This window comes from Vipera berus, assembly GCF_964194415.1.
Source record: "Vipera berus genome assembly, chromosome: 3".
Classification (NCBI taxonomy): Eukaryota; Metazoa; Chordata; class Lepidosauria; order Squamata; family Viperidae; genus Vipera; species Vipera berus.
Genome location: NC_138204.1, coordinates 62487214 through 62511922, shown reverse-complemented (window position 1 = coordinate 62511922; position 24709 = coordinate 62487214). Strand labels below are relative to the sequence as shown.

Genomic DNA, 24709 nt, shown 5'->3' with positions numbered 1-24709 from the left:
CTTTACCTTTACCTTGGGAAGGACTCAGGAGGTGGATAAAAATCCTGAATACACTAAACATCTGGTGACTCTGTGATTAACTATAATAATAAGTAACTACTATGGAGATTTATTTCATGCAGACTATGATGAGCAAGTAAATGATAAAGGTTCACCAAAATGCAAGTGTTTCAATTATACAAATAAAGCCACATACACAACCATGAAGTGGTTATCTGTTACTTTATTAATTGAGAGTGACATTTACAAGTAATGAAGTACTTAAGTTAGGATTTTGCAATAATAGGTGTGTTCCTATTTAAGATTATTGTTATCCTGGATGTACAGTAGAAACATTGATTGACAGTAATGTACTAAGCATCTTATTCATCCATCTAAGTCGTATTTCATTATATAATCATTGGAATATATGTCATCTGTTTATATAGCAATGCTGCCTATTTTCTATCTGACAGAATGAACACCAATTTTATTTTACATTCTCAGAAAATTTAGCCATGAGCGTTACACAATTAAACTAGTTACATATGATAATTCAATATTTTTATTACCGTTTTTCAACAAGTTACAAACATATACAGACAAAAACAGAAACATGTATAATATATAGTTAGATAAAAATTACTGTAGATAAAAATAATTGGTGGCCCTACCTAAATGTTAACCTCATAGAATTAGGTTTATAAAGCATCATCAGTAAATCTTTCTAACCCAATCCAGAAACTTAAGGGCGGGGGGGGGGAAATAATTTATAACATAACATTTTTTATGTTATACAGGTAGTCCTCGACTTAATAGCAGTTCGTTTAGTGACCATTCAAAGTTACAATGGCACTGAAAAATACGACTTATGACCATTTTTCATAGTTATGACCTTTGCAGCATCTCCATAGTCATATGAGCAACATTCAGATTCTTTTCGACTGGTTCATAAATATGAACCTTTGCTGTGTCTCAGAGTCTTGTGATCACCTTTTGCGACCTTCTGACAAAAAGTCAATGGGGAAGACAGATTCACTTAATCAGATTACTAACATATCAACTACAGTGATTGACTTAACAACTGTGGCAAGAAAAGTCATAAAATGGAGCAAAACTCAACAAATGTCTCGTTTAGCAACAAAAATTTTGGGCTTCAATTATGGTGATAAGCTGAGGACTACCTGTATTATTGTTTCTTATTTCTGTATAACTTACTGGATGGGATGATTGCAGACCTTTTTATGGCAAAGTGGTTAGAATTCAGTATTTCAGGCTAATTCTGCCCACTGCCAGCAGTTCAGTCCTCATCGGCTCAAGGCTGACTCAGCTTTCCATCCTTCCGAGGCCAGTAAAATGAGGATCCAGATTATTGGGGGTGATAGGTTGATTCTGTAAACCGCTTAGAGAGTGCTGTAAAGCATTATGAAGCAGTATATAAGTCTGATTGCTATTGCTATTATTTTCACATAGTACACAATTCAGCCGTGAATTATGACATCCAGGTGCTTTTTGCAACCCCTGTTAACCTGAACATGAAGTTCCAACCAGCCAACTAGTCTGTCAAGTCTTTGGCAAGCTATGAGCCATTTCATTTACACTGGAAATACAATAAGAGATACTTGACAGTTAACAAAAGCATGCCGTCTCTCACTGAATTCCATATTTAGAATTTTTGATGAATGCATTAGGTTTTTCTCCCTCTCTAAATGTCATTAGAGAGCTATAATTCTCTACCGTAGGTAAAATAACATGACAAATATAATGCCTAACAGCCCAATCTGTCCTCTGTGTACTTAAGAAGAGGCGTTGGCATGTGAAACATTTTTTTAGTGGCGTGCTGGTTCACATGTAACACTTTTTGTAAATCTTGTTCCTAACATCTCCTGTTTAAATAGCATTTTTTTCTAGCACAGGTCTTAATGCATTTACATGAACTTTCTTTCAAAATGTGACAATAGCAAGCAGGATACAGATTCCGGTTTCTATTATTGTTTTCTTAATAACTACAGTAAGTCATCATAAACCACAAGATAAACAGAAAATTCTTCTGAGAGTTTTAGTATGTTTTTTAAGGCAAGCTTTTAGAGGAACAAAAGATATTTGGGGTGTATAAGACACGCACACATATACACACACACAAAAGGATACAAAGTTTAAATCTTGGGATTCTGTTTTTGAAGACTTTTAAAAATCTTCAAACATAATAACTGTTGGCAAGTCATCAGCATAACATTTAATATTTAATATGAGATCATCTAACAATAGTTATTAGACTACAGGACTGTATTTTCTTTTGTCTGCAGTTATAATTTATCACTAGATGAAACAAAAATTTCTCTCTCTCTCTCTCTCTCTCTCTCTCTCTCTCTCTCTCTCTCTCTCTCTCTCTCTCTCTCTCTCTCTCTCTCTCTTAATGGTATAATTGGATTATGCCATAAAGATTACAATAAAATGTTAGCCGTGGAATATGTATCTAGTTAAAAACTTACATTTACCGTAAGACTAAGTGATGAGATTAATCCCTATCATTTTCCTAACCTTTATCCCCCAGATGCTCTCAGCCACTTTGCCAAGAGGGAGAGGCATATTTCAGCACAAAACATGGAATCGTAGCCATCCACAGTTTTTTTTTTCATTTCTAAAAAGGCCTATGAAGAATTTAAGAGTAGTCTTGAAAGTTTTTATTTTTAATTTATTTTAAAATATTATAGGCTGCCCCTCTTACAAATTGTGACTCTGGGAAGCATATCAACATAAAGTAAATAAAAACCTCAAAAGAAAAATGAAAATAATATCCATACAAAACTAAGAAGAAAATCTGTACAAAATTAACACAATCAAACAACAAACCCCTCCCCGTGTGTGTGCATAAGTAGTCCTTAACTTACGAGAACAATTGACCCCAAATTTTCTATTGCTAAGCATGATAGTTGTTAAATAAATTTTTCCCAAATTTAGGGACCACCTGTTTCCTCTAACATCTGGCCAGACAATTTGATCCTGCCTGGTGGGTCCACTCTGGGTTCCATTGATTAAAAAATTAACATCTATATCCTGATGTCCCTCACTCTGCTGTTATTTAGAACAGGGCTTTTCAACCAGTGGTACGGGTACCACCTGTGGTACATTGGCACCTGGCAGGTGGTATGTGACCATCCTGGAAAAGTAGGGGGGAGGGGAATGAGCTGAACCGGTGACAGCACCACACAAGCCTGACCGAGAGATGGCTGGAGCTGCAGGGCTGTCAGGGCTCAGCGGAAGCACCAGGATCAGCGCTTCTTTGGGGTTGTCAGGGCTCAGCGGAAGCACCAGGATCAGTGCCAGGCTCCAGCTGCAGCTCGGCGCTGATCCTGGCACTTCTGCTGAGCCCAGAAGAAGCGCCGATCAGCTGGAATGTTGCAGCATCTCCAGGGTCTTGTGATTTACATTCAGATGCTTGGCAACTGATTCATATTTATGATGGTCACAGTGCCCCAGGGTCATGTGAAGTGACCAAAACCTGCTGCAACCACCCAGAAGATGGGGGGGGGGTAAAAACCAAACACCCCCACCCCACCCCTGCTGCCAATCCTCAACAGAAATGCTTACAACAATGAAAACCTTGGACAGGGCAGGTGTCTTGCTTGGCTGTGGCTTGGAGGGCACATTTTTCAGTGCCATTGTAACTTTGAACAGTCACCAAGCGAACTTTTGTAAGTCAAGGACTACCTGCACTTCATCACTTTTTTCTTTTTTCTTTTTGGTCAAGTTTTTGACACCTTGCTAGGCGACTGGTGGTACTTGGATGTTGCCATATTCTAAAATTGGTACAATGGGTGAAAAGGTTGAAAAGCCCTGATTTAGAAGAATAGCCATGAAGACCTGGCTCTTCATCCAGGCCTTCACCAAGGGAGAATATAGAATATATCTTAATTTTTATGTTTTGTTGTAATTTCTTTGTTTAACTGCTGGGAGCTGCCCAGATTGCTTGAATCTGTCAACATGCAAGTTGAATATATTATATTAAAAGGCGTGGAACAATATTATTATTATATACACATAAAAACACGAAAGCATTGCTGCTGGCCTTTTATCTGGTGTTGGCCTTCATACACATCAAGTTCTTTCTAAGAACTTAGAATGTCATACTGTAGTATACTATGCAACATTATGCAGATTATAAAAAGCTAGTTGACTACTACTTTGTTTTTTTACATGAATGTTTTTTCCCAGAGTAAAAATTAAATAGTATTTCAGTACTGAATTAATTTCAATACTGATAGACAACTTGCATTATTTTGGTATAGATATCATGTATATTACAAGTATGGAAGCTAAATATCTAGATCCGTACCAATCGGGTTTCAGACCCGGGCATAGCACGGAGACGGCATTGGTCGCACTGGTGAATGATCTCTGGCGGGCCCGAGATAGAGGTTATTCCTCTGTCCTGGTCCTATTAGATCTCTCAGCGGCTTTTGATACCATCGACCACGGTATCTTACTGCGTCGGCTTGAGGGGCTGGGAGTGGGAGGCACCGTTCTGCGGTGGTTCTCCTCCTACCTCTCGGACCGTTCGCAGACGGTGTTGGCAGGAGGGCAGAGGTCAAGCCCTAGGCCTCTTAGTTGTGGAGTGCCTCAGGGATCGGTGCTCTCGCCCCTCCTGTTCAACATCTATATGAAGCCGCTGGGAGAGATCATTCGTGGCTTCGGGGTGAAATATCATCAATATGCTGATGATACCCAGCTATTCATCTCCACCCCGAACCAACCCAGTGATGCCCTCGATGTGATGTCCCGTTGCCTGGAAGCGGTACAGATTTGGATGGGAGAAAACAGGCTTTGACTCAACCCGGCCAAGACTGAGTGGCTGTACATACCGTCATCTCGTTTAGTCCAAGAGGTTCCATCTTTGACTATAGGAGGAGAGATGTTACCTCCCATTGATAAAGCACGCAATCTGGGCGTCCTCCTAGATTCACAATTCAGTTTTGAAGATCATATTGGAGTCGTGGCTAGGGGGGCATTTGCACAGATTCGCCTTATATACCAATTGCGCCCCTTTTTGGACCGAGATGCCCTACGTACAGTCACCCACGCACTCGTTACCTCCCGTATAGATTACTGTAATGCTGTCTACATGGGGCTGCCCTTGAAGACCACCCGGAGGCTTCAGCTGGTGCAGAATGCAGCTGCACGGGTTGTGATGGGAGCACCCCGATACTCCCATATTACACCCCTCCTGCGTGAGCTGCATTGGCTACCGGTTGCCCTCCGGGTGAGATTTAAGGTGCTGGTACTTGCCTTTAAAGCCCTACATGGCTTAGGCCCGGGATACTTGCAGGTCCATCTGCTGCCGGGAACAAATTCCCATCGTCCAGTACGCTCACACAGAGAAGGCCTCCTCTGGGTACCGTCAGCTAGGCAATGTCGGCTGGCGACCCCCAGGGGGAGGGCCTTCTCTGTGGGAGCGCCAGCCCTATGGAATCAGCTCCCCCCTGAGCTTCGGACGGCCCAAAATCTCCAATCCTTTCACCGCGGCCTCAAAACACTCATGTTCCACCAGGCTGACCTGGACTGACAGGCATTTTAATTAATTATATTAGAATTTTTAATTTACTTTTAATTTTTAATTTTAATTTATTGCACAGATGATTTTAATTTCACTTTTATCTTGATTTCTGTACTTATTATATGTTCTGTTGTTAGCCGCCCTGAGTCCTTCGGGAGATAGGGCGGGATATAAATCCAATAAATAAATACCGGTAAATAAATAAATAAATAAATAAATAAATAAATAAATAAATAAATAAATAAATAAATAAATAAATAATAAATGGATTGATTAAAGATATCATATTTACTTGTGACATCTTCCTAGGGAAATAAATTGTGACACGTTCTTTTTATATGGGAATACAGTAATTAGGTGTGTGTGGAATTAGGTGAGGAATGAATATAGGTTGGCTACAAAGATGAGCATCTGGTAAATAAGAAAAACATAGAAGTGATTAGGTCATATAGAGAATAAATGATCAAATCACGGAACAAGTATATTAAATAAGAGTATATGAGTCAAGAGAGGAAGAGGAAGACCAAGAAAAATACGTCAGGGGTTTCAAACCCACGACGTCATGTGACGTTCACGACATATGACTTTTTTCCCATTGCTGGCAATGGGGTGGGCGTGGTTTCATTGTGACTCATCCAGCCCATGGGCTGGCAGTTTGACACCCTTGATATTTGTAGTAAGTGGGATTCTCAAAAGGAGAAAAGTGACAAATTTAAAAATTAAAATAAAGTGGTATATGAACATGATGGAACCAGGAACAGTTTGCAAGGGTAAAAGATACAGTGATGTATGATTAATGTTGTTGGTGAATCTTACTTACAGTTGCAAGAAAAAGTATGTGAACCCTTTGGGATTACGTGGAGTTTTGCATGAATTGGCCATAAAATGCGCTCGAAACGTCATGTAAGTCACAACAATAGAAAAAAACAGTCTGCTTAAAATAATACTACACAAACATTAGCTGTTGTCATGTTTTAATTGAACATAAGATGGAAACATTCACAGTGCAGGGTGGAAAAAGTATGTGAACCTTTGGACTTAATAACTGGTTGACCCTCCTTTGGCAGCAATAACCTCAACCAAACGTTTCCTGTAGTTGCAGATCAGACCTGCACAAAGATCTGGAGTAATTTTGGACCACTCCTCTTCACAAAACTGTTTCAGTGTAGCAATATTCTTGGGATGTCTGGTGTGAATCGCTCTCTTAAGGTCATGCCACAGCATTTCAATCGGGTTGAGGTCAAGACTCTGACTGGGCCACTCCAGAAGGCGTATTCTGTTCTGTTGAAGCCATTGTTTTGTTGAATTACTTGTATGCTTTGGGTCATTGTCCTGTTGCATCACCCATCCTCTGCGGAGCTTCAGTTGGCGGACAGATGGTCGTACGTTTTCCTGCAAAATGTCCTATAAACTCTGGAATTCATTTTCCCATCAATGACAACAATCCGTCCAGGCCCTGAGGCAGCAAAGCAGCCCCAAACCATGATGCTCCCTCCGCCATGTTTTACAGTGAGGATGAGGTTTTGATGGCTCACTCCTGGCTCCAATTAGCTCTTGGAGAAGTCATTAGGCTAGGGGTTCACATACTTTTTCCACCCTGCACTGTGAATGTTTACATGTTATGTTCAATTAAAACATGACAACAGCTAATGTTTGTGTAGTATTATTTTAAGCAGACTGTGTTTTTCTATTGTTGTGACTTACATGACGTTTAGAGCACATTTTATGGCCAATTCATGCAAAACTCCACGTAATCCCAAAGGGTTCACATACTTTTTCTTGCAACTGTATTTGTATTTTTACTTATTTTGTATTTTTTTACTCATATCTTTAATATTTTGTCAGTATTCCTTCCCTTCTGTATTCTGCATAGAAAGGGAATAGAGTGATGAAGAGACTTGCATATAACAAAACAAATAAAAAAGAAGGTTGAATCCTGCTTTAAGCAATTCTCAACTGGAATTCTATATTTTTCACAAAAATAATATTGCATTCATTGAGTCTTACTGCTTAAAACTACAGCTTTCTATCTAATGTGCTTGATTCAGAAGTGTTGCTTGGCTCTGTCTCAAATTAGAGAATTACAGTTTTAAATTGGGCCAGTTAGGTCATTGAGTGTAACCATTGCTCAGAACAGAAATCTGAATTAAAGAATCCACAAAAGATGGTTGTCTTATCTTCTGCTTAAGCGATAATGGGAAGCACACCAACTCATCTATTTGGGTAATTGTTTCACTGTTGAACTGCTCTTGTGATGAGAATGTTAAATTCAGATTCTGCCTTCCTGTAATTTAAATCCTTCATTCCCCATCCCATACTCTGTGACAATAGAGAACAGGTCTTGACCTTTTTCTGTGTGACATCCTTTCAGGTATTTAAAGAATGCTGTCATATCCTCCTTCATCTTCTCTTTTCAAAGCTAAATGTCCACAGCTTCTTTGATCTTCATATGACATTGTTTTTAGTCCTCTAATCTTCCTTATTGTCTTTCTCTAAACTGGTTACTTCTAAACAGAACTGGACACAAACTCGGTAATGCTGCATACGTAGATTTAATACCTGCTGTGATTTGGAAATGATGTTTGTATTGATGCAGCTTATCGCATTTGTGTTTTTTGTAGCCATGTTACATTGCTGATTAATGTTCATTTTTCAGTCAATTACTATTCCAAGAAACTGCAGCTATAAACTGTTATATCTCAGCCAAGTATTCCCTAACTAATATCTGTGCATTTTCATTTTAGCTTCCTCAGTAAAGAACTATGCGCGTGTCTGTATTAAATTTCATTCATTACAATTCTCTAGTCTTTCAAGATCATTTATTATTTTATTTCTTCTTCTGGAACATTAACTAAGCCAGTTAGTTTTGGGATTCAGCAAATTTGGTAAAAGATTCCTTCAATCTGTTTAGCCAATTCGTACTGAAGAATGGAACTGAAATTTTGAGTGGCTCAATATGACACTGCAATATGCTGAAGAACCATTGATAGCCACTTTTTGAATATAGTTTTTAAATTGGGGATCCACTAAATTGCTATGGCATTTTGTCTATAAAAAAGGTAAAGGTTCCCCCGCACATGCGTGCTAGTCATTTCCAAATCTAGGGGCTGGTGCTCATCTCCGTTTCAAAGCCGAAGAGCCAGCGCTTGTCTGAGGACATCTCTGTGGTCATGTGGCCGGCATGACTAGACGCCAAAGGCGCACGGGACGCTGTTACCTTCCCACCATAGTGGTCCCTATTTTTCTACTTGCATTTTTACGTGCTTTCGAACTGCTAGGTTGGCAGAAGCTGGGACGAGTAACAGGCGCTCACTCTGTTATGCGGCACTCAGGATTCGACTCGCCAAACTGCCGACCTTCTGATTGACAAGCTCAGCATCCTAACCCACTGAGCCACAGCGTCCCATTATTTTGTCTATGGCTTTCCCAAAATATAAGAAAGTTATTTGTTTTTGTTTGTTTGTTCGTTCGTTTGTTTTAGAAAAGAGGTAAGATTAGGCTGGCCATAATAATCAGTGCTGATTATTACTGCATTGTTATCAAGACACCTAACAGAGCAAATCTTTTTATGATTTCCTTTAAGATCTTCCCAAGTATTAATATCAGATTGATTAGCAGTGAGGTCATCAATAAGCATTTATTCAAAGATAACATAAATGTTTGGCCAGTCTATCAATAAAATTCTTTCACCCTTGAGTCAAGTTATCCAGCCCCTTATATTCGTATTCACTTCAAGTAAATAACTCATCCATTGCTTTGTCTCCATCAGTCACACACTTACACCTGCCCTTCATGCTCTTCTTCATAGTTTCCTGGTGGAACACATCTTTTTGTTATCATTTTGTCACTTTCACTGAGCAGCTGATACACTGATTTTTCTTTTATTGTCTTAGTTAAAGAAATCTAAAGAAGCCCTTTCTATGTTTCATTGCATCCCTTATAAATCTTAACTTGCTCTGGTCTTAAGGTTTCTTGATTCCTTCTCTACAATTCCAGCCTATCTCTTTGTACACTTCCTGCACCTTCTTTGTTTTCATATCCTCACTAAATTGTTTGTGCAGCTTCTTTTCTGCTATTCCTTTTTTTCTCTTCATCAGAATCGTATTTTGTCCATCTGTGTGTATCTCTGTGTGTGAAATTCCCATACATCTTGAATTCCTCTTTCCTACAGATTACCCCTTCCTCTGGAATGCAACTTGTCATTCTTTCAGTTTGTTAAAATGTGCTTTTTTGAGGTCTAAGACATACATTTAATTAGACCATCATTTATTTTAAAAGAATTATAACTAAACCTTTCGCAATGTCGTAGAGGTGATGGGAATGTTAAAAGAATTATTACTACAACGCTAGAAATTTACTCCCATCAGAAGAATAAATCTGCAAAAGTTTGGATCCAGATGACTAAAATTCAGAATACTTGAACGTTACCTGCTGTCATAATGAATGGTCTTTAAGTTTTCAAAAACTGTTGTTTTCACTTCAGAAAATTAGAATGCCCCCTGTCCATGGAACCTTTCTGTCATAAACCACTGGTAAGGTTTTTTTTTCCAGTTTAGTTACCATATTTTCCCAGAATTTTTTTACAATGGTAGCCGTCATTTAGGCAGAATAATTGTGGACTTCATTAGTCTAATAGTTCAACAATGTTTTCCTGAGGAGCTAGGTCCTTGAGAGGATATTAGCTAGAGGCAATGACTGTTTATATCCATAGAGAAGCCAGTTTTAATGTTCTCTTTTTAAAAAATTGATAGTCATCTGAGTAAAATCTAGCAGAGAGTGCCAAGAGAAATAGCAGTCATGTATTATGCCTTTTGTGACTGAGGAGCATACAGTATTAAAACACATTTCTACAACCTCATTGTTTACATTTGGCTTTTAATGAGACTGTTGATTGATGACTCTAGCATCACATGATGGGCAAGAACAAAGCATGAATTTGTCAAATACAAAACTAATGAGAAGAGATCCTTGATTAAATAATAGTATAACAATTCAACACACCTGCTTTGAGCCTCCCTTTGCGTTTTTTTTTTCTTCTTCTTCCTTGCCCGAGGAGGAGACTTCTCAATGGATTACAGTAACACTTTTTGACAAGCTTATACAGGGTGGAGTTCCTATGTACTGCCAGGACCCATTTGGCGATATCTAGATAATGCATTCTTTTTATTTTTGCTGTCAAAATTTATTACTGTAAAAGCATTGACTGTTACACAGCTGGCTTGACTTGTTCTCATTTTTAAGTTAATTAACAGAAGGTTTGACAGTATTTGTTTTTCTTGTTATGCAACATTTGACCATTATGGCTTTAGGATAAGTCATGAAAAATATCCTGCATTCCTTGGGGAAAAAAAACCTCTGCAAGTCCTTACTGAAAATTTCTATTCACTTTAACTCCCCTCAGTTAATATTTCATTCTTTTGGCTGAAAATCTTGGTAAGGGCCTTTATTTTGAGATGTTCAGGTTTATTCACTGGGGAAAATACTCATAATCATAATAGTAAAGTTGGAAGGGACCTTGGAGGTCATCTAGTCCAACCCCCTGCTCAGGCAGGAAACACTATACCATTTCAGACAAATGGCTGTCCAGTCTCTTCTTATAACTTCCAGTGTTGGAGCATTCACAGTTTCCGGAAGCAGGTTGTTCCACTGGTTGATTGTTCTACTCATCCATATTTGTACATATATGAATTAAATCCAGATTATGTTTCCAGATTTTGTTTCAGTTTTTGATCGCAAAACAACCTTCATAGAGCAGCTGCTTCTTTAAAAGTCCAGTTTACATTTGGACTGCTCATCTACAATTGTAGCTCTAGGAAGAGGTTCTCATTTAGAAAATTAAAAATGTCAGTTTGAATCACTTGTGAAATACCAGTGTATGACGGTTATTCTAGAATTCACTTGCTTAGGCATAATATTCAATTGATAACCATTTTTGAAGTGAGGCAGTCTCTCTATGTCAGGGGTCTTCAAACTCGGCCCTTTTATGACTCATGGACTTCAACTCCCAGAATTCCTCAGCCAGGCATGCTGGCTGAGGAATTCTGGGAGTTGAAGTCCATGAGTCATAAAAGGGCCGGGTTTGAAGACCCCTGCTCTATGTACTCTGCCCTTTCAGCATAAATAGTGAAAATTGTCATATAATTCTCACATTGCATGTTAAAATCTAATATGTTTATTTATTCAAAGGCATGCACTGTTATCTGGTGAGCCAATTAATAGAATATATAAGTAGAATTTAATAAATGAAATGGGTTGTATTGAAAATACAGTTGCCACTTCTGTCAAAGCTTTATCACATCATTTCAATGAGTTTTGCCATCTTTATGATTTCAGTATGATTTCTACATCATTCAATTTTCACAACAGTAACAAAAATATTTAAGAACTATTGATACTGTTTTCTGTCAATATTATTACCGGTATATATTATTCAATAAAACATGTAGTATATTATTAATGGTTCCCTTAAGTATGTCAAGGCATATGGGAATTCTAGTTGAAACATTTGGAGAGTATTATATTACCTATTTCAAGATTGAATCTCCAATACTTGCACACACACACACACATGCACGCGCACGTGCGCGTGCGCACACACACACACACACACACATTCACCATTTAAATCTGTGGATAAATATGAAAGTGATTAAACCTCTGTGCTCGGGCACATAATCTTGAAGAGTATTTTTTAAATTCTATGCTGTTGCTATATACATGTTTTTTATTTAGAGAACAAGTTAATAAAAAATTGATACAGATATATTTTATCCATATCTAGTAGTAAGTATCCTCATTGCCTTCTGAATTTGCCAGAAGATATTTCTGACATTTCAGACACTTCAATAAAAGTTATTCATTTTCATGCCTTATGTTTTGGCCTTGAAAATATACATAATACATATAGTATATAAAATACAAATAAATTATACACACAGAGACACAGATAGAGAGAGAGAGAGAGACGAGAGAAAAAGAGAGGGGTGTGTGAGAGAGATCAAATTAAATAGTCATATATTAAATGCCACTGCTACAATTCAATAATTCTCAAAGGAACTTGTTATATTAAGTTACAAAAATAATTTTATAAGAGGCACATAGGGAAACCACGCTGTAAAAAATCATAAAGCTCTTTCCTATTCAGATTATACTGCAATATAAGAATATACAGAAAAAGTAATCTACAGTATTCTGGTTACAGTTAACATTAACTAGTACAAAGTTCAAAATTAATCATAGGATCAAGAAATACCATTGCTGAAGGGGACTTGTAAATGATAATGACATACCCTACAAAAATATTTCATGTTAACAGAGAGAATGCAACCATTTTGGAACAAAATAAGCTAAGACAATTTTAAAAAACCATAATTCTGAAGTTTTCAAATTAAATTCTGGAATAATCAAATATAAAAATCAGAAGCTATGGGTTTTAGTCATGCAGCTTTTACTAGATACTTCTATAAGCATATACATTTTATATACTTAGAAATTGTACAAGATTGTTACCTTAGAGGATCAAATTAATATTTTCTATGATGGCATTTTGTTTAGACAAATTGAGTATCTTTTTTAACGTACTCTTTATTAACATCCAGCCCTGTGTTTAACTTCAGGTGTGGCTCAGTAGAAACATTCTTATCCTTTGGGAAACACAAAATATATAGATGTCAAAATGTGCTTTCTTTGCCTTATGGCAGAAATGGGCAATATACAGCTCTCCAAGTATTGCTGAACTACAGCACCCATCAGTCCTAGTTAAAATGACAGTGGAGATGAATGATGGAGGTTGCTGTTCAACAACATTTAATAAGTCATACATTGTCCTCCCATACTTTATGGAATGTGTAACCTGGTTAATGTCAACATATAGATAATACAATTGTTTTCATATTTGCAGTATTTAGTTGGCTTAGAAGAGCATTAAAGACTAGGTTTATGCCCAATTTGTTTTAAAATTAAACCTACGGAAAGGCAATTATATACATGTGATAGTAACACCTTGTTCCTGAAACTCAGCTTGCTTTTTCTTTTCCACTAGAACAGAGGTCTTCAAACTCAGCCCTTTTATGACTCGTGGACTTCAACTCCCAGAATTCCTCAGCCAGCATGCCTGGCTGAGGAATTCTGGGAGTTGAAGTCCACGAGTCATAAAAGGGCCGAGTTTGAAGACCCCTGCACTAGAACAATCTTTCTGAACCTGAAAAGTAAACTAAGAACAGCATTTCTATACAGAATTCAAATTAATTCAAATTCAAATGCTGTTGGATTATCTCAACCTGCTCTATGGATTATGCTATTGTGTATAGAACCTCATATTAGTCTTTCAGAATACTTCAACTATAGCTAAATACTGTAACTGTTCTAAAGAGAAAGTTTCTCCCCAATGAAAAAAGCAGGGCTTTAATAGTTTATATTAAAATTCTGGTTTAAATCTATAAAGCCATTTGTGGATTGGCACCTGTTATCATTAGAACCACACCTCCCCATTAGAGTCAGTCTGAACCCTTTGATCCTACCAGGAGAACCAGCTGGTTGTGGCCTTCATTTTTGGAAGGTCAGGGGCCAAAGTCTGGAAGCATTGATTCTTGGTCAAAATGGGGCTTGGCCCTCTCAAATCATCCCCTATTGGAGACTTGTCTACCTCCACATTGTCTGCCTCCTAGAAAAAGCTGAAGGGCTTTTTCGGTCTGCTGCCAGGAACTAAGATGCAATTTTATTTTGTGTTTCAATGTTTTATTTATTTATTTATTTATTTATTTATTATATTTTTATACCGCCCTTCTCCCGAAGGACTCAGGGCGGTGTAAAGGGCAATAAATATAAAAAAGCGGAATACAAAAGTTTAAAAACGATTAAATATTTAGCCCAGTTTAAAACAGTATTAAAACATATTAAAACCCCTACCCTAACCCATCAGACCAGGTCACACTGCTTGAATAGATATGTTTTTAAGTCGCGCCGGAAGGAGCGAAGGTCGGGGGGCCGTCCGGAGCTCAACCGGCAAGCGGTTCCATAGGTCTGGCGCGCCCACAGAGAACGCTCTCCCCCTGGGGGCCACCAATCGGCATTCTTTGATCGGAGGCACCCTGAGGAGGCCCTCTCTGTGGGAGCGCACTGGATGGAGGGAAGTTGACGCCGGCCGCAGGTGTTGCCGTAGGTAATCCGGACCCATGCCATGTAGGGCTTTGTAAGTCATTACTAACACCTTGAATCTCACCCGGAGGTGAGATTTATGGTATATATACACACGTACGCACATACTATATATGTAAACTTTTCTCTGCTTGACTTTTATTGTTGTAGATTTTAATAACCCTCAATTGTTGATTTGATCCTCTTTTCTCATTTATCTTCCTTCTGAGTAGTCGTTTCAGTTTTAAAAAGTTTTCTCTTTTGCAATCAAATATTGCTGCATTACATCTCCCCATTCACACCCAAATTAAAGTTATTAGCATTGTGCTCAGTATTTCCAGTCCCTAGGAAACAACTAAAGCAAAAAAACAAGAAGGCAAATCTATTCACAAAGCAAGAGATGGTGTAATTTGAAATCACATTTTGAAATCTGGTAGGCCAAAAGCTAGATGTGATAAAGTCTTCAGATGATGATGAAATGCATGAAGTTGCCAAATGGTCTGTCCTCAACTGGGAATTCCAAAACCTCGTAGGACCACAGCAAAGGACTTTTCCCATGTCACTACATCTCAGATGCATTTGGGATTCATGAATGGCTTGCTTGAAATGAGAAGATAACCAAAATAAAAAAGGCAATTTTTGAAGAATTTGGGTTCTACAGGTAGGGACGGCCTTACAACCACAATTGAGCCCAAAATTTCTGTTGCTAAGCAAAACATTTGTTAAACGAATTTTACCCCATTTTACAACCTTTCCTGTAACAGTTGTTAAGTGAATCACTGCAGTTATTAAGTTAGTAACACAGTTGTTAAGTGAATCTGGCTTTCCCATTGACTTCGCTTACCAGAAAGACATACCTGTAAAAGGTGATCATATGACCCTGGGACACTGCAACCATCATAAATATGAGTCAGTTGCCAAGCATCCAAATTTCATTCATGTGGGGATGCTGTAACAGTCATAAGTCACTTTTTTCAGTGCTGTTGTAACTTTAAATGATCACTAAATGAACTGTTGTTACTTGAGGAGGCTGCAGCTATGTACTGATTACCCAATGTTTATATGCTCTACTAAGAATATATTTTTTAAAAATGGGTCAATTACACAGCAAAAGTATTGAAAGTTGTAATGGATTAAGACCATCTACATGGCATCTGAAGTTGATAAAATGGAGAAGGCAAAGCGCTGCTTCATAACTTTCCTAGAGGTGGCTTTACTCTGTTACTGTAAAGGCTCAGTGGAAGAGGTATGTCCTTTACTAAAGCTCCAAGGGACTAAGGGACATCGGAAGGAAAGCTTGTTCTTCTGATATGCAAATATTTATTTTTGCATGTACAGAAGAGTATCACCATTTTGTCTCTAATCTTGTTGTATACTGATGAATCTTACATTGTAAATTGCTTGCACTGCAGTGCAACGCTAATCTTAATTAAAACATACCATTAAAAAAAACTGTACAAATATTTTATATAGTTAAATCTGGCTTGGATAAATAATGTTCCATTGTCTAACAATGAACTTGATGAGAAGGTACATCTGAGTAAGAAACTGTTAACTTAAAATTGAATTCAGCGGTGTCATTTCACATCTTCGTGCTATAGCAAGGCAGCCATGCATAATATATTTTTACATTCCTGAAATCCCTTTGTATCTGTTTTACTAAAGAATAATGCCAAAAGTGGAAGAATTAAATCTAGATGAACTCCTGAAATGTTGAATTGTTGGCCTGAAAAAGAAAATTATCTGCCAATATTATCTCCAGTAGGGATAAATTTAGAGTCCCAATGCCTGTATTTACTGTACATTTACAGTATATGCTGTCCATCTCACTTAGCAATTCTGGGAGCCAGGGCATGTTATGGTATTATTGCAGCAAAGCAATGCATTTACCAGGAAAGAAAATAGCAGCAATGGCAGAAAGTGGGACAAATTATCAACAGCCAAAGGAGCTTGGGAGGAAGCAGCATTGTTGGCCATTCTTCTTGTTGGGATAATTGATTCTCTTTATTGGAGGTATTTAAGCAAAGGCTGACAGCCATCTGTCAGGGATATTCTAGCTGATTACAGTATGGATATGGTTCACTTAGTAGGAGTTAGTTGGGAACTTCCAGATTCCAACTCTAAGATTTGATGATAACCAATTTTGTTTAGGTCAAAAAAGTATACTAGTGAATACCAAACTAAAAGACTATAGCTCATTGTAGTTGTGTCAAAATCAAGGAAGAGAAATTCCCTAATGTGAAATAATCTAATGTATCCTTTTAAAACCTGCATCAGATACCCAGAAAAATAATTTCTTACACTTCACTGACTATCCAGTTCCTTTCTTTCAACCTGTGTTCTCCAAATGTTAGTGTACTGTAAACAAAGGACAGGTGTTCCTAAACAGGTATTTGCACCTGGATGAATATTGATTTTGAAATACCAAACTAGTTTTTTTTTTAATCTTGCTGTCTTTTTCCTATCCCAGGATGAACGTGAGGCCCGAGAAAATGTGAAGAGAGAACAAGATGAAGCTTACCGAATCTCTCTGGAAGCTGATAGAGCAAAAGTATGTGTCAGTCATTGCAAAGCATGCAATGTTTAAGACTAATCTTAAGAAATAGATTAGTTAATTATTAATTCAAATCAGATCATGTTTTGTCACCAGTGTTGTCCCTGGTATCCCAGGGTCTGGTCCCTTTCCTCATCCTTTTCAGAGAGCCACCAAGGCCCTCCTATACTTGTGATGAGCAGAGAAGATCTCCATCACATTGACATTCTGAGAAACGTGGCTTTCCTACTGGAGAAATCTCATAACATTCTGTTGTTCCTACTGGAAAGGACCTGTTTCAAGAAGAAGAAAAGTTGCTTGGCTGCAATTGCTTTTGGGACTACTTTTCTCAGTCAATCATTATAACTCTACTAGAAAAAGAAAGATGTTATTCTTTGAGTAAACACATGACTGCAACCTGCTGCTGCTTTCAGTCTATCATAGTAACCTTACGTTACGTGTCTCCCAAATTCTCAGAACATACCTACTTTGATATCACCTTTGATATGAAGGGTTTCACTTTAACACTATAAAAATACCATAGTAATAAATAAATCAACCCTTTATGACTTTACCATATATCCAAAATGGTCTCCTTCTGTTGATTTTCTCAGTCTGCCTAATAATATTCAGTCCTGCCACAATAATGCAAACAGGGAAAGAACTCGAATATAAAAATATGTGGAAATAAAAGAAATAAAGTAAAAGTAACTATAGTCATATCTAATATTGTTAAAAATTTAATGATAATTGGATTAATGCTTGGAGTAAAAATAAGGGAAGTTACATGATTCCAGTTCAGTGACAACACGGGACTGGGATCTTAAAACTATGCAGACTATTAGAACTATGAACCATTTTGCTTTCTGAAATACGTTGTTTGGGAGACCAAGTTCTCTGGGGAAACATCTATGTGCAAAGTGAGATTCTTGAGTTAAGAAGATTTCCTGATTGGGTATTATCCCTCGGGTAAAGGATGGAGAGAGAGAGAGAGATTTTAAAGAATTCACTCTGGCAATTTGTACAGCAGCATCCATGGCTTTGATCATGCTGCTTTGACTTCCATTATGCTTGTTTTGATCTACTGAAGGTTGCCAGAAATGGATGCTTTTCTCAGAGGCAGGGCTTGCCTACAAGGCTCATGCTTATTTTCACAGAGTTTCCAGCATGGTGGGAATAATATTAGACTCCCCATTATTTTTTTAAAAAAAAGTCTGAATAGTTTTAGGGTCTAAAAGAAAGGTCATTTTCAGTAGAGAGAAACAGATACAGGGTTCGTATATATTTTTTCTGAATCATTAGCATTGTGTCTTTGAAGAAATGCAAACCATTCAAATATGGAAAGCCATGCAAATGACAAATTCTGTTTGAACAGACTTATTAATTTATCACTTGTTCTGCAGCGGGAAGCACAAGAAAGAGAAATTGCAGAGCAGTTTCGCTTGGAACAGATTAGAAAAGAACAGGAGGAAGAGCGTGAAGTAAGTGATTTTAACTTTTTATTCAACTGTAGACTAACAACTGTGTAAGATGTAAAGCAAGGGAAGCTAGTAGCTCTAGTTCTGATGTTTTTTGTTGAAAACAAAGTCCGTTTCCTATTCAGATGTTTTCTACCAGAAGGAAAACATAGGTGTCTGGTATAAAGTGCGAAGTGATAAAATGCACATTGTGACATCATGATCATTTCGGACCTGTATCATGATGTTGCATACAAGTTCATAAGTCTTTTGCTTCCATCATCATGCAAGTTTCGTCATTCCTGCCCACCGTTCCCCGGGAATGCTGACAAAGGAGAAATGAGTATCCAAGCTACTTTTTTTCTTAACAAAACCACCCACAATCATATTTCAGATGATCTCTTCCCAAGAGATTTTGAATATCATTTTTATATAATCTTTTTACTTTTTCAGTTTCTCCCTATCTTAATATTTCTGTTCAATATCCTCTTTCTCTAACTGCCCATATTTACTTACTTACATTGTTATATGCCTACCCCATTTGACTACCATGTTTCTGGGAGGGTTATAAGGTTAGAAATGCCCCCAAACAGTATAAGAATCATCAAATAACCACAAAAATCAAATCATGCTGAAAAATTCACTTATTTTTCCTACATAGTCATTTAGTCACCAACATTACCAGATTCCCCAGACCAGATGGCAAACCCATGTTTTTCTTACTCTTCTAGAAGGCTAACAAATTGGGGTCAGTCTCAACTCAGGTCAATATAGGCATAGGATAATTTCACTCTTGTGTAATTTTTTTGGAGCATAAATTATGCTATTTAATTATTTAGAATGTCCTTTCAGAATTTTTTTATAGAACGCTGCAGAATAAGACTGCCTTTTGTGCCTGTAATTGGACTCTTTCTCAATGCAAATAGCTATAAAAGGGAAAAAATATTTATATATCAGAACAAAACATTATTCACAAAGCTGGGTAAAAACATTCCTTTTATATACATATTACCTATAGTCCATTGCTATAGAACAGAGTTTACTTATATGATGTTCTTCCATTCAGCTTCTGTTTGATAGCCAGTCATTCATCTGTCCACATAATGAATCATCTTTTTTTTTATATCTGCAGTACAGGTCCAAGAATTGTTAACTTTATTCTTCCTTCATTGTTCTTTAAGTGTGTTCACTGATACAGAATATCCATTGTAAATATCTATTTTGCACTGAAGCTTTAGAGAGTAGTTACTTTGGGGGGGAAGTTATTCTTTACATAATGAAAATAGATCTTTCTAAGCTGCTGTTTGTTTTTTCTAGTATAATTGCTTGGGTTCAGTAAATACTATTGCATTTGTTATACAGTATTGGTAAATGTCAAAATACAATGATAGAAAGCAGGTGCCTCAGAAGAGAAAATAGAAAAGGATAACAACATTCATCCATTTATAAAAGATTAAAATAAGTCCATTGTGCAGGTAAATGATAAAATAATAAAATATTTAAGCGTATGTACTGTTTTCAATTTCATCTAGTCTAGTTCTTGTTTAATGCTGCTATGTACAGCATCTCTGTGACAGATGACTATCCAGCCTCTATTTGAAGTTCTCCAGTGAAGAACTCACCACTTCATATGGCAATAATATTCCCCGTCTGATACTTCATGCAATCAGGAAAGTTCTCCTGAAATGTAGCCTGAACCAATGTACTTGTAGTTGTAACCCATTGATTCTGATTTCTACTTTCTGGTACATTTGACGATAAGTGCATCCCTTTTGTGTGACAGTGCTTCTGCTATCCTTCCTTACTTCTCTCAGTGCAGAGAGTGGTGAGGATGGCAGAAAAGATTATAGGCAATTGTCTCCCTTCCATCCAGGACATAGCATAGAAGCACTGCTTGAGCAGGGTCCACAAGATTGTCTGGGATACTATAAATACTCTTCACCACCTGTTTTCCTTGTTACCTTCTGGGAGGAGGCTTCATGGTATCCGAAGCAGAACATCCAGTCACAGTTTTGTTCTATACAGTATTAAGCTTGTGAACTCTAAAGTTTCCTCTTTTCGCTATGTATTCATGATGGACAGTGATTAATAGTTATGTTATTTATATGTAAGAGTGTAGGCTTATACATCTGTTCTATATAGAATGTTTAAATGTGTGTTATGTATGTGTACACTTTTGAGAGCAAGCAACAGAATTTCATTTTTAATGTGTGCCAATGTGCCCACAGTAAAAAATGACAATAAAGATTATTCCATTCCATTCCATTCCATTCCATTCTATTCTATTCTATTCTATTCTATTCTATTCTATTCTATTCTATTCTATTCTATTCTATTCTATTCTATTCTATTCTATTCTATTCTATTCTATTCTAAGCTAACGTCTTCAGATCTTTTAACTGTTCATCATTATCACTATCAGCATCATTATTTTAGCCATTGTCTATCCACTGCAGGATAAAGGCCTCTTCCGCATGTTTCCAACCTATATCGCCCTGAGCTTTCTTTTGCCAATTGGGCCCACAATCTGTCTTGTTTTAGGTCTTTTTGTGGGTTAATAGGGGTTAATTTCTAGGCTCCTTACCATTTTGGTAGGCCTCTTTTGAATTCAGTTTGCATTTTTGAACTGTGATTTCCCAAACTGGAGACAATATTTGAAGTGCGATTCAGTCAGGGCAGAGTAAATTGGAACAGTTATTTCCCATGATCCGAAGTGTGTATTCCTATTAATACGTACTAAAATAGCCATTGTCTTTCTAGCAGTTGCATTATATTACTAGATCATGTTTAATTTGTGGTTGACAAGAATACCCAGACCCCTTTCACATGTACTACTCACAAGCCAGGTTTCTTCCATGGTATATTTATGCCTTACATTTTTCCTATTCAGATGCATAACTGTATTTCTCTTCAGTTCAGCCCATTGCACAAGCCTGTTTTGATTTTTTTTTAAATATTTCTTTCTTCACTAAAGAATTAACCCCCCTTTCAGCTTTGTGTCTCCTGCAAACTTGATATTGTTTTCTTCAATTCCCTCATCCAAGAACCTTGTTAAATGTTGAAAGACAGAGGGTGCAGTATAAGGGCCTATGGCATGCATCCATTAACAAGCTTTCTTGGGTACGTTCAGCCAATTGTGAGTCTGTTTTATGACTATCATCTAGCCTGTATTTTACCATTTTATTAAGGAGAACATCATGAGAAACTTTATCAAAGGCTACGCTTGAGTTGCAGTTAGATGCGCTCATATTAATCGCTTTTTTATGATCTATCTAATCTAGTAACTCTACCAAGAAAAGAAGATGGCTCTGACATGATTTGTTCGCAACAAGCCAATGCTGGATCCTTTTAATTGTAGTATGTTTATCCAAGGGTTCACAAACATGCTATTTATTATGGCTTGATCTGAGACTGAAGAGAATCGCCAGTAGTTGTCAGTCCCTTTTCAGAATTGATTCAGACTCAAGACAGTTGGCTGCTAACTTGAGAGTTAGATGCTGAACTTGGGAGAGTGCCAAACCCCAGAATGCACCATCAGCTAAACATAGCTCAGCAATGAAGTTCTGGACAGGTCTTTGAAAGGAGAAGGCATTAATTCCACTAATCAGATAAAGCCAGGAGCTCTGGCTATATAACATCATCCTCTAGACTCTCTCCCTGGTTAGAAACAATGGTCTTGCATCCTGCCCTGAGTTCTTGCAGTCTAATGTTCCAAGGGCAGCTACTCCTTATCTTGTGGATAGCATCAGTTTTAACTTTGAACTGGCTACTGTGGATCCTTCTGATTCTTGAGACACAGACTGTTTCTTTAAATAACCTGGTATCTCTGCCTTAAATTTCATGCAGCTTGCAAAGTGATCTCCTTGTTACAATTTGTGGAGGGTCATATTACTATTATTCTCACTTTTTTTAATGTGTAACGTGAAACAGCAAACATACCTAATACTCCGGTTATCTATTTTCCTCATATCAACAATTCTGTTAGGCACCTTAACCATTAATCAAACTGACTCCCTATTTATATATATATATATATAAATAAGCTTATGTGTGCTTATTTTTGCCTTGACTACTGAGAGTGTCAAGCCTATAACAGAGGAGTACAATCCAGAAAGAAAAAATTACAAATGAATCTTATTAACTGTATTGTGTATCGTGAAGTAAATAAGAGGTTGGTATACAGAATCTTGGAAATCAAATAAGCCTAAACTCTAGCACATTCATTCTTAAATTTATTGTGACAGGGCTCCTGTGATCTATTTGAACCTCTTTTGAACTTAAACGTAGTTTTCTTGACAAAATTTCAGAAGTGGTTTGCCTTTGCCTGCTCTTCTATGGCTAAGAGAGCGCAACTGGCTCATGGTCACCCAGCTGGCTTTGCATGTCACAGTCTTCTGATTTCTACCTGATCCCTTTACTACTACATCAGACTGGCTCTCTACAGAGAGATTTATGAGAAGCCAAAGTTCTCAAAGTTCAAGATTTTTAAGTTACCTTGCATTCTGTTGATGACAAGTCTGACGTTGCCCATTATAGGTCTCAGGCTGATAGGTCTACAGTTTTTTTAGGTTCTCTTTCTTCCCCCTTTTGAAAGCGGGGATGATATTTTCTGTCTTCCAAGTTTCTGGAATCTTGCTTGCCTTCTCTCAAAGGTTACTGCAAGGGTTCTGAGATCAGCCATTAACCTATTACCCATTCATAACCTTTTCCCACAATGGACCTACAACCTCTTTGGCTTTATTGCTAACATATCCAAATAGCTCATTTTTGTTGGTTTTGCAGGCGTGGGTGTGGGTCTCTTTGTAAGCCTTATGTCAAGTTCTTTGGCAGCTGCCTAAATTAAAGGTGATTCTTTTCCAAGCATGCTTTCTCAGAGTTCTCATTAGCAAGTTTTATTGAGGTAGACTGATTACAAGAATTTCATCATTTGGGATTGCAGCTAGCTGCCCAGTTCAACTCAGTGGAGAACCACCCACCATCACTAGACACTTCTTTTTCAAGGTGACTCTTGGCTTAAGTCCCATGGGAGGACTATATGTTTTCGCTAGTGTTCTGTAACAAGGTTTGCTCAGGTAGTTGTGAACCATCTTCTAGAGGGAGAATCATAATTACCCTGGATGCCTCCTAATCCTTTTGCCTTTTTTGATCACGTGAGCTGTTGTCTCTGCCAGAGTCCCCACCCCACCCCACCCGGATCTATGTGTTCACTTTTTCTGGCTTCACTATGTCCATTGTCCTTTCCAGGAACTTCTCATTTCCACTGATGTGTTGTGGTGTGGAGACACTTTTTTATGCCCTTTAACTGTCTCTTTCAAGAAGAAAACAAGATTGCACTTGCAGGTGTATTTTGGATCTTCTTCAGCCAGGAAAACAAACATTGTACACACCGTGATTCCCTCACCACCACCACCCCTCTTATCGGTTTGAGCTTCCTCTTTTGATTAGCCACTTTCCTATGAAAACTTCCCTGTTTGCTGACTGAACCTATGAGCAAACACAAAACTGTTTCTGGAAACTGGATTCCTTATATACCTCCCTGAGCCGTCTCAGGTAGGTCAACAAGGACCATGCTGTAATCAGATACAATGGGGTAGTCAGCAGTACTCCGGAAATGAAAAGTAATCTATCAGCAGCACTTAGGAAACGGCAGTCTTTTCCTTTCTCTTTTCCTCTTTTGTTTTTTCTTATCTGCTTTGTATAATTCACTTGCCAAACTCCTGTTTTCCAATCAGACACCAAGTAAGCTTCCAGTGGATTTTATTAAAGTCTCTGGAAGGAATGGAGAAGCGTCTCTACTTTCTCTCCTTCCTTAATGTCAACAGTTGAATGCGTGGAATGCAAATGATGCCTGCCACATAGCAACACATTAACCTCCCAGACCAGATGTACATTATTTGTTACTTGTTGGCTCATTTGATATAATACATATAAAATCTTTGCAGAGGGTATTTTCTACAGCTGCTCTGTCTGGGTTCTTGTTCTTAGGTATTTCTTTGTAAGATATGATTTTGGAGCTTAAAAACATCAAAAGTGTGGAGGCACAAAGACGAA

General features: G+C 37.6%; 1 protein-coding gene across 2 annotated transcripts in view; it reads left to right on the top strand.

The window, feature by feature from the left end:
- FAF1 (Fas associated factor 1) overlaps positions 1–24709 on the top strand; it is a 201143-nt gene that overhangs the window by 159414 nt on the left and 17020 nt on the right. For both annotated transcript variants that reach the window (XM_081323426.1, XM_081323427.1), the window contains exons 16-17: positions 17139–17219; positions 18605–18682. In XM_081323426.1, the coding sequence (XP_081179552.1) occupies positions 17139–17219; positions 18605–18682 (159 nt within the window). The remainder of the gene's footprint in view (positions 1–17138; positions 17220–18604; positions 18683–24709) is intronic.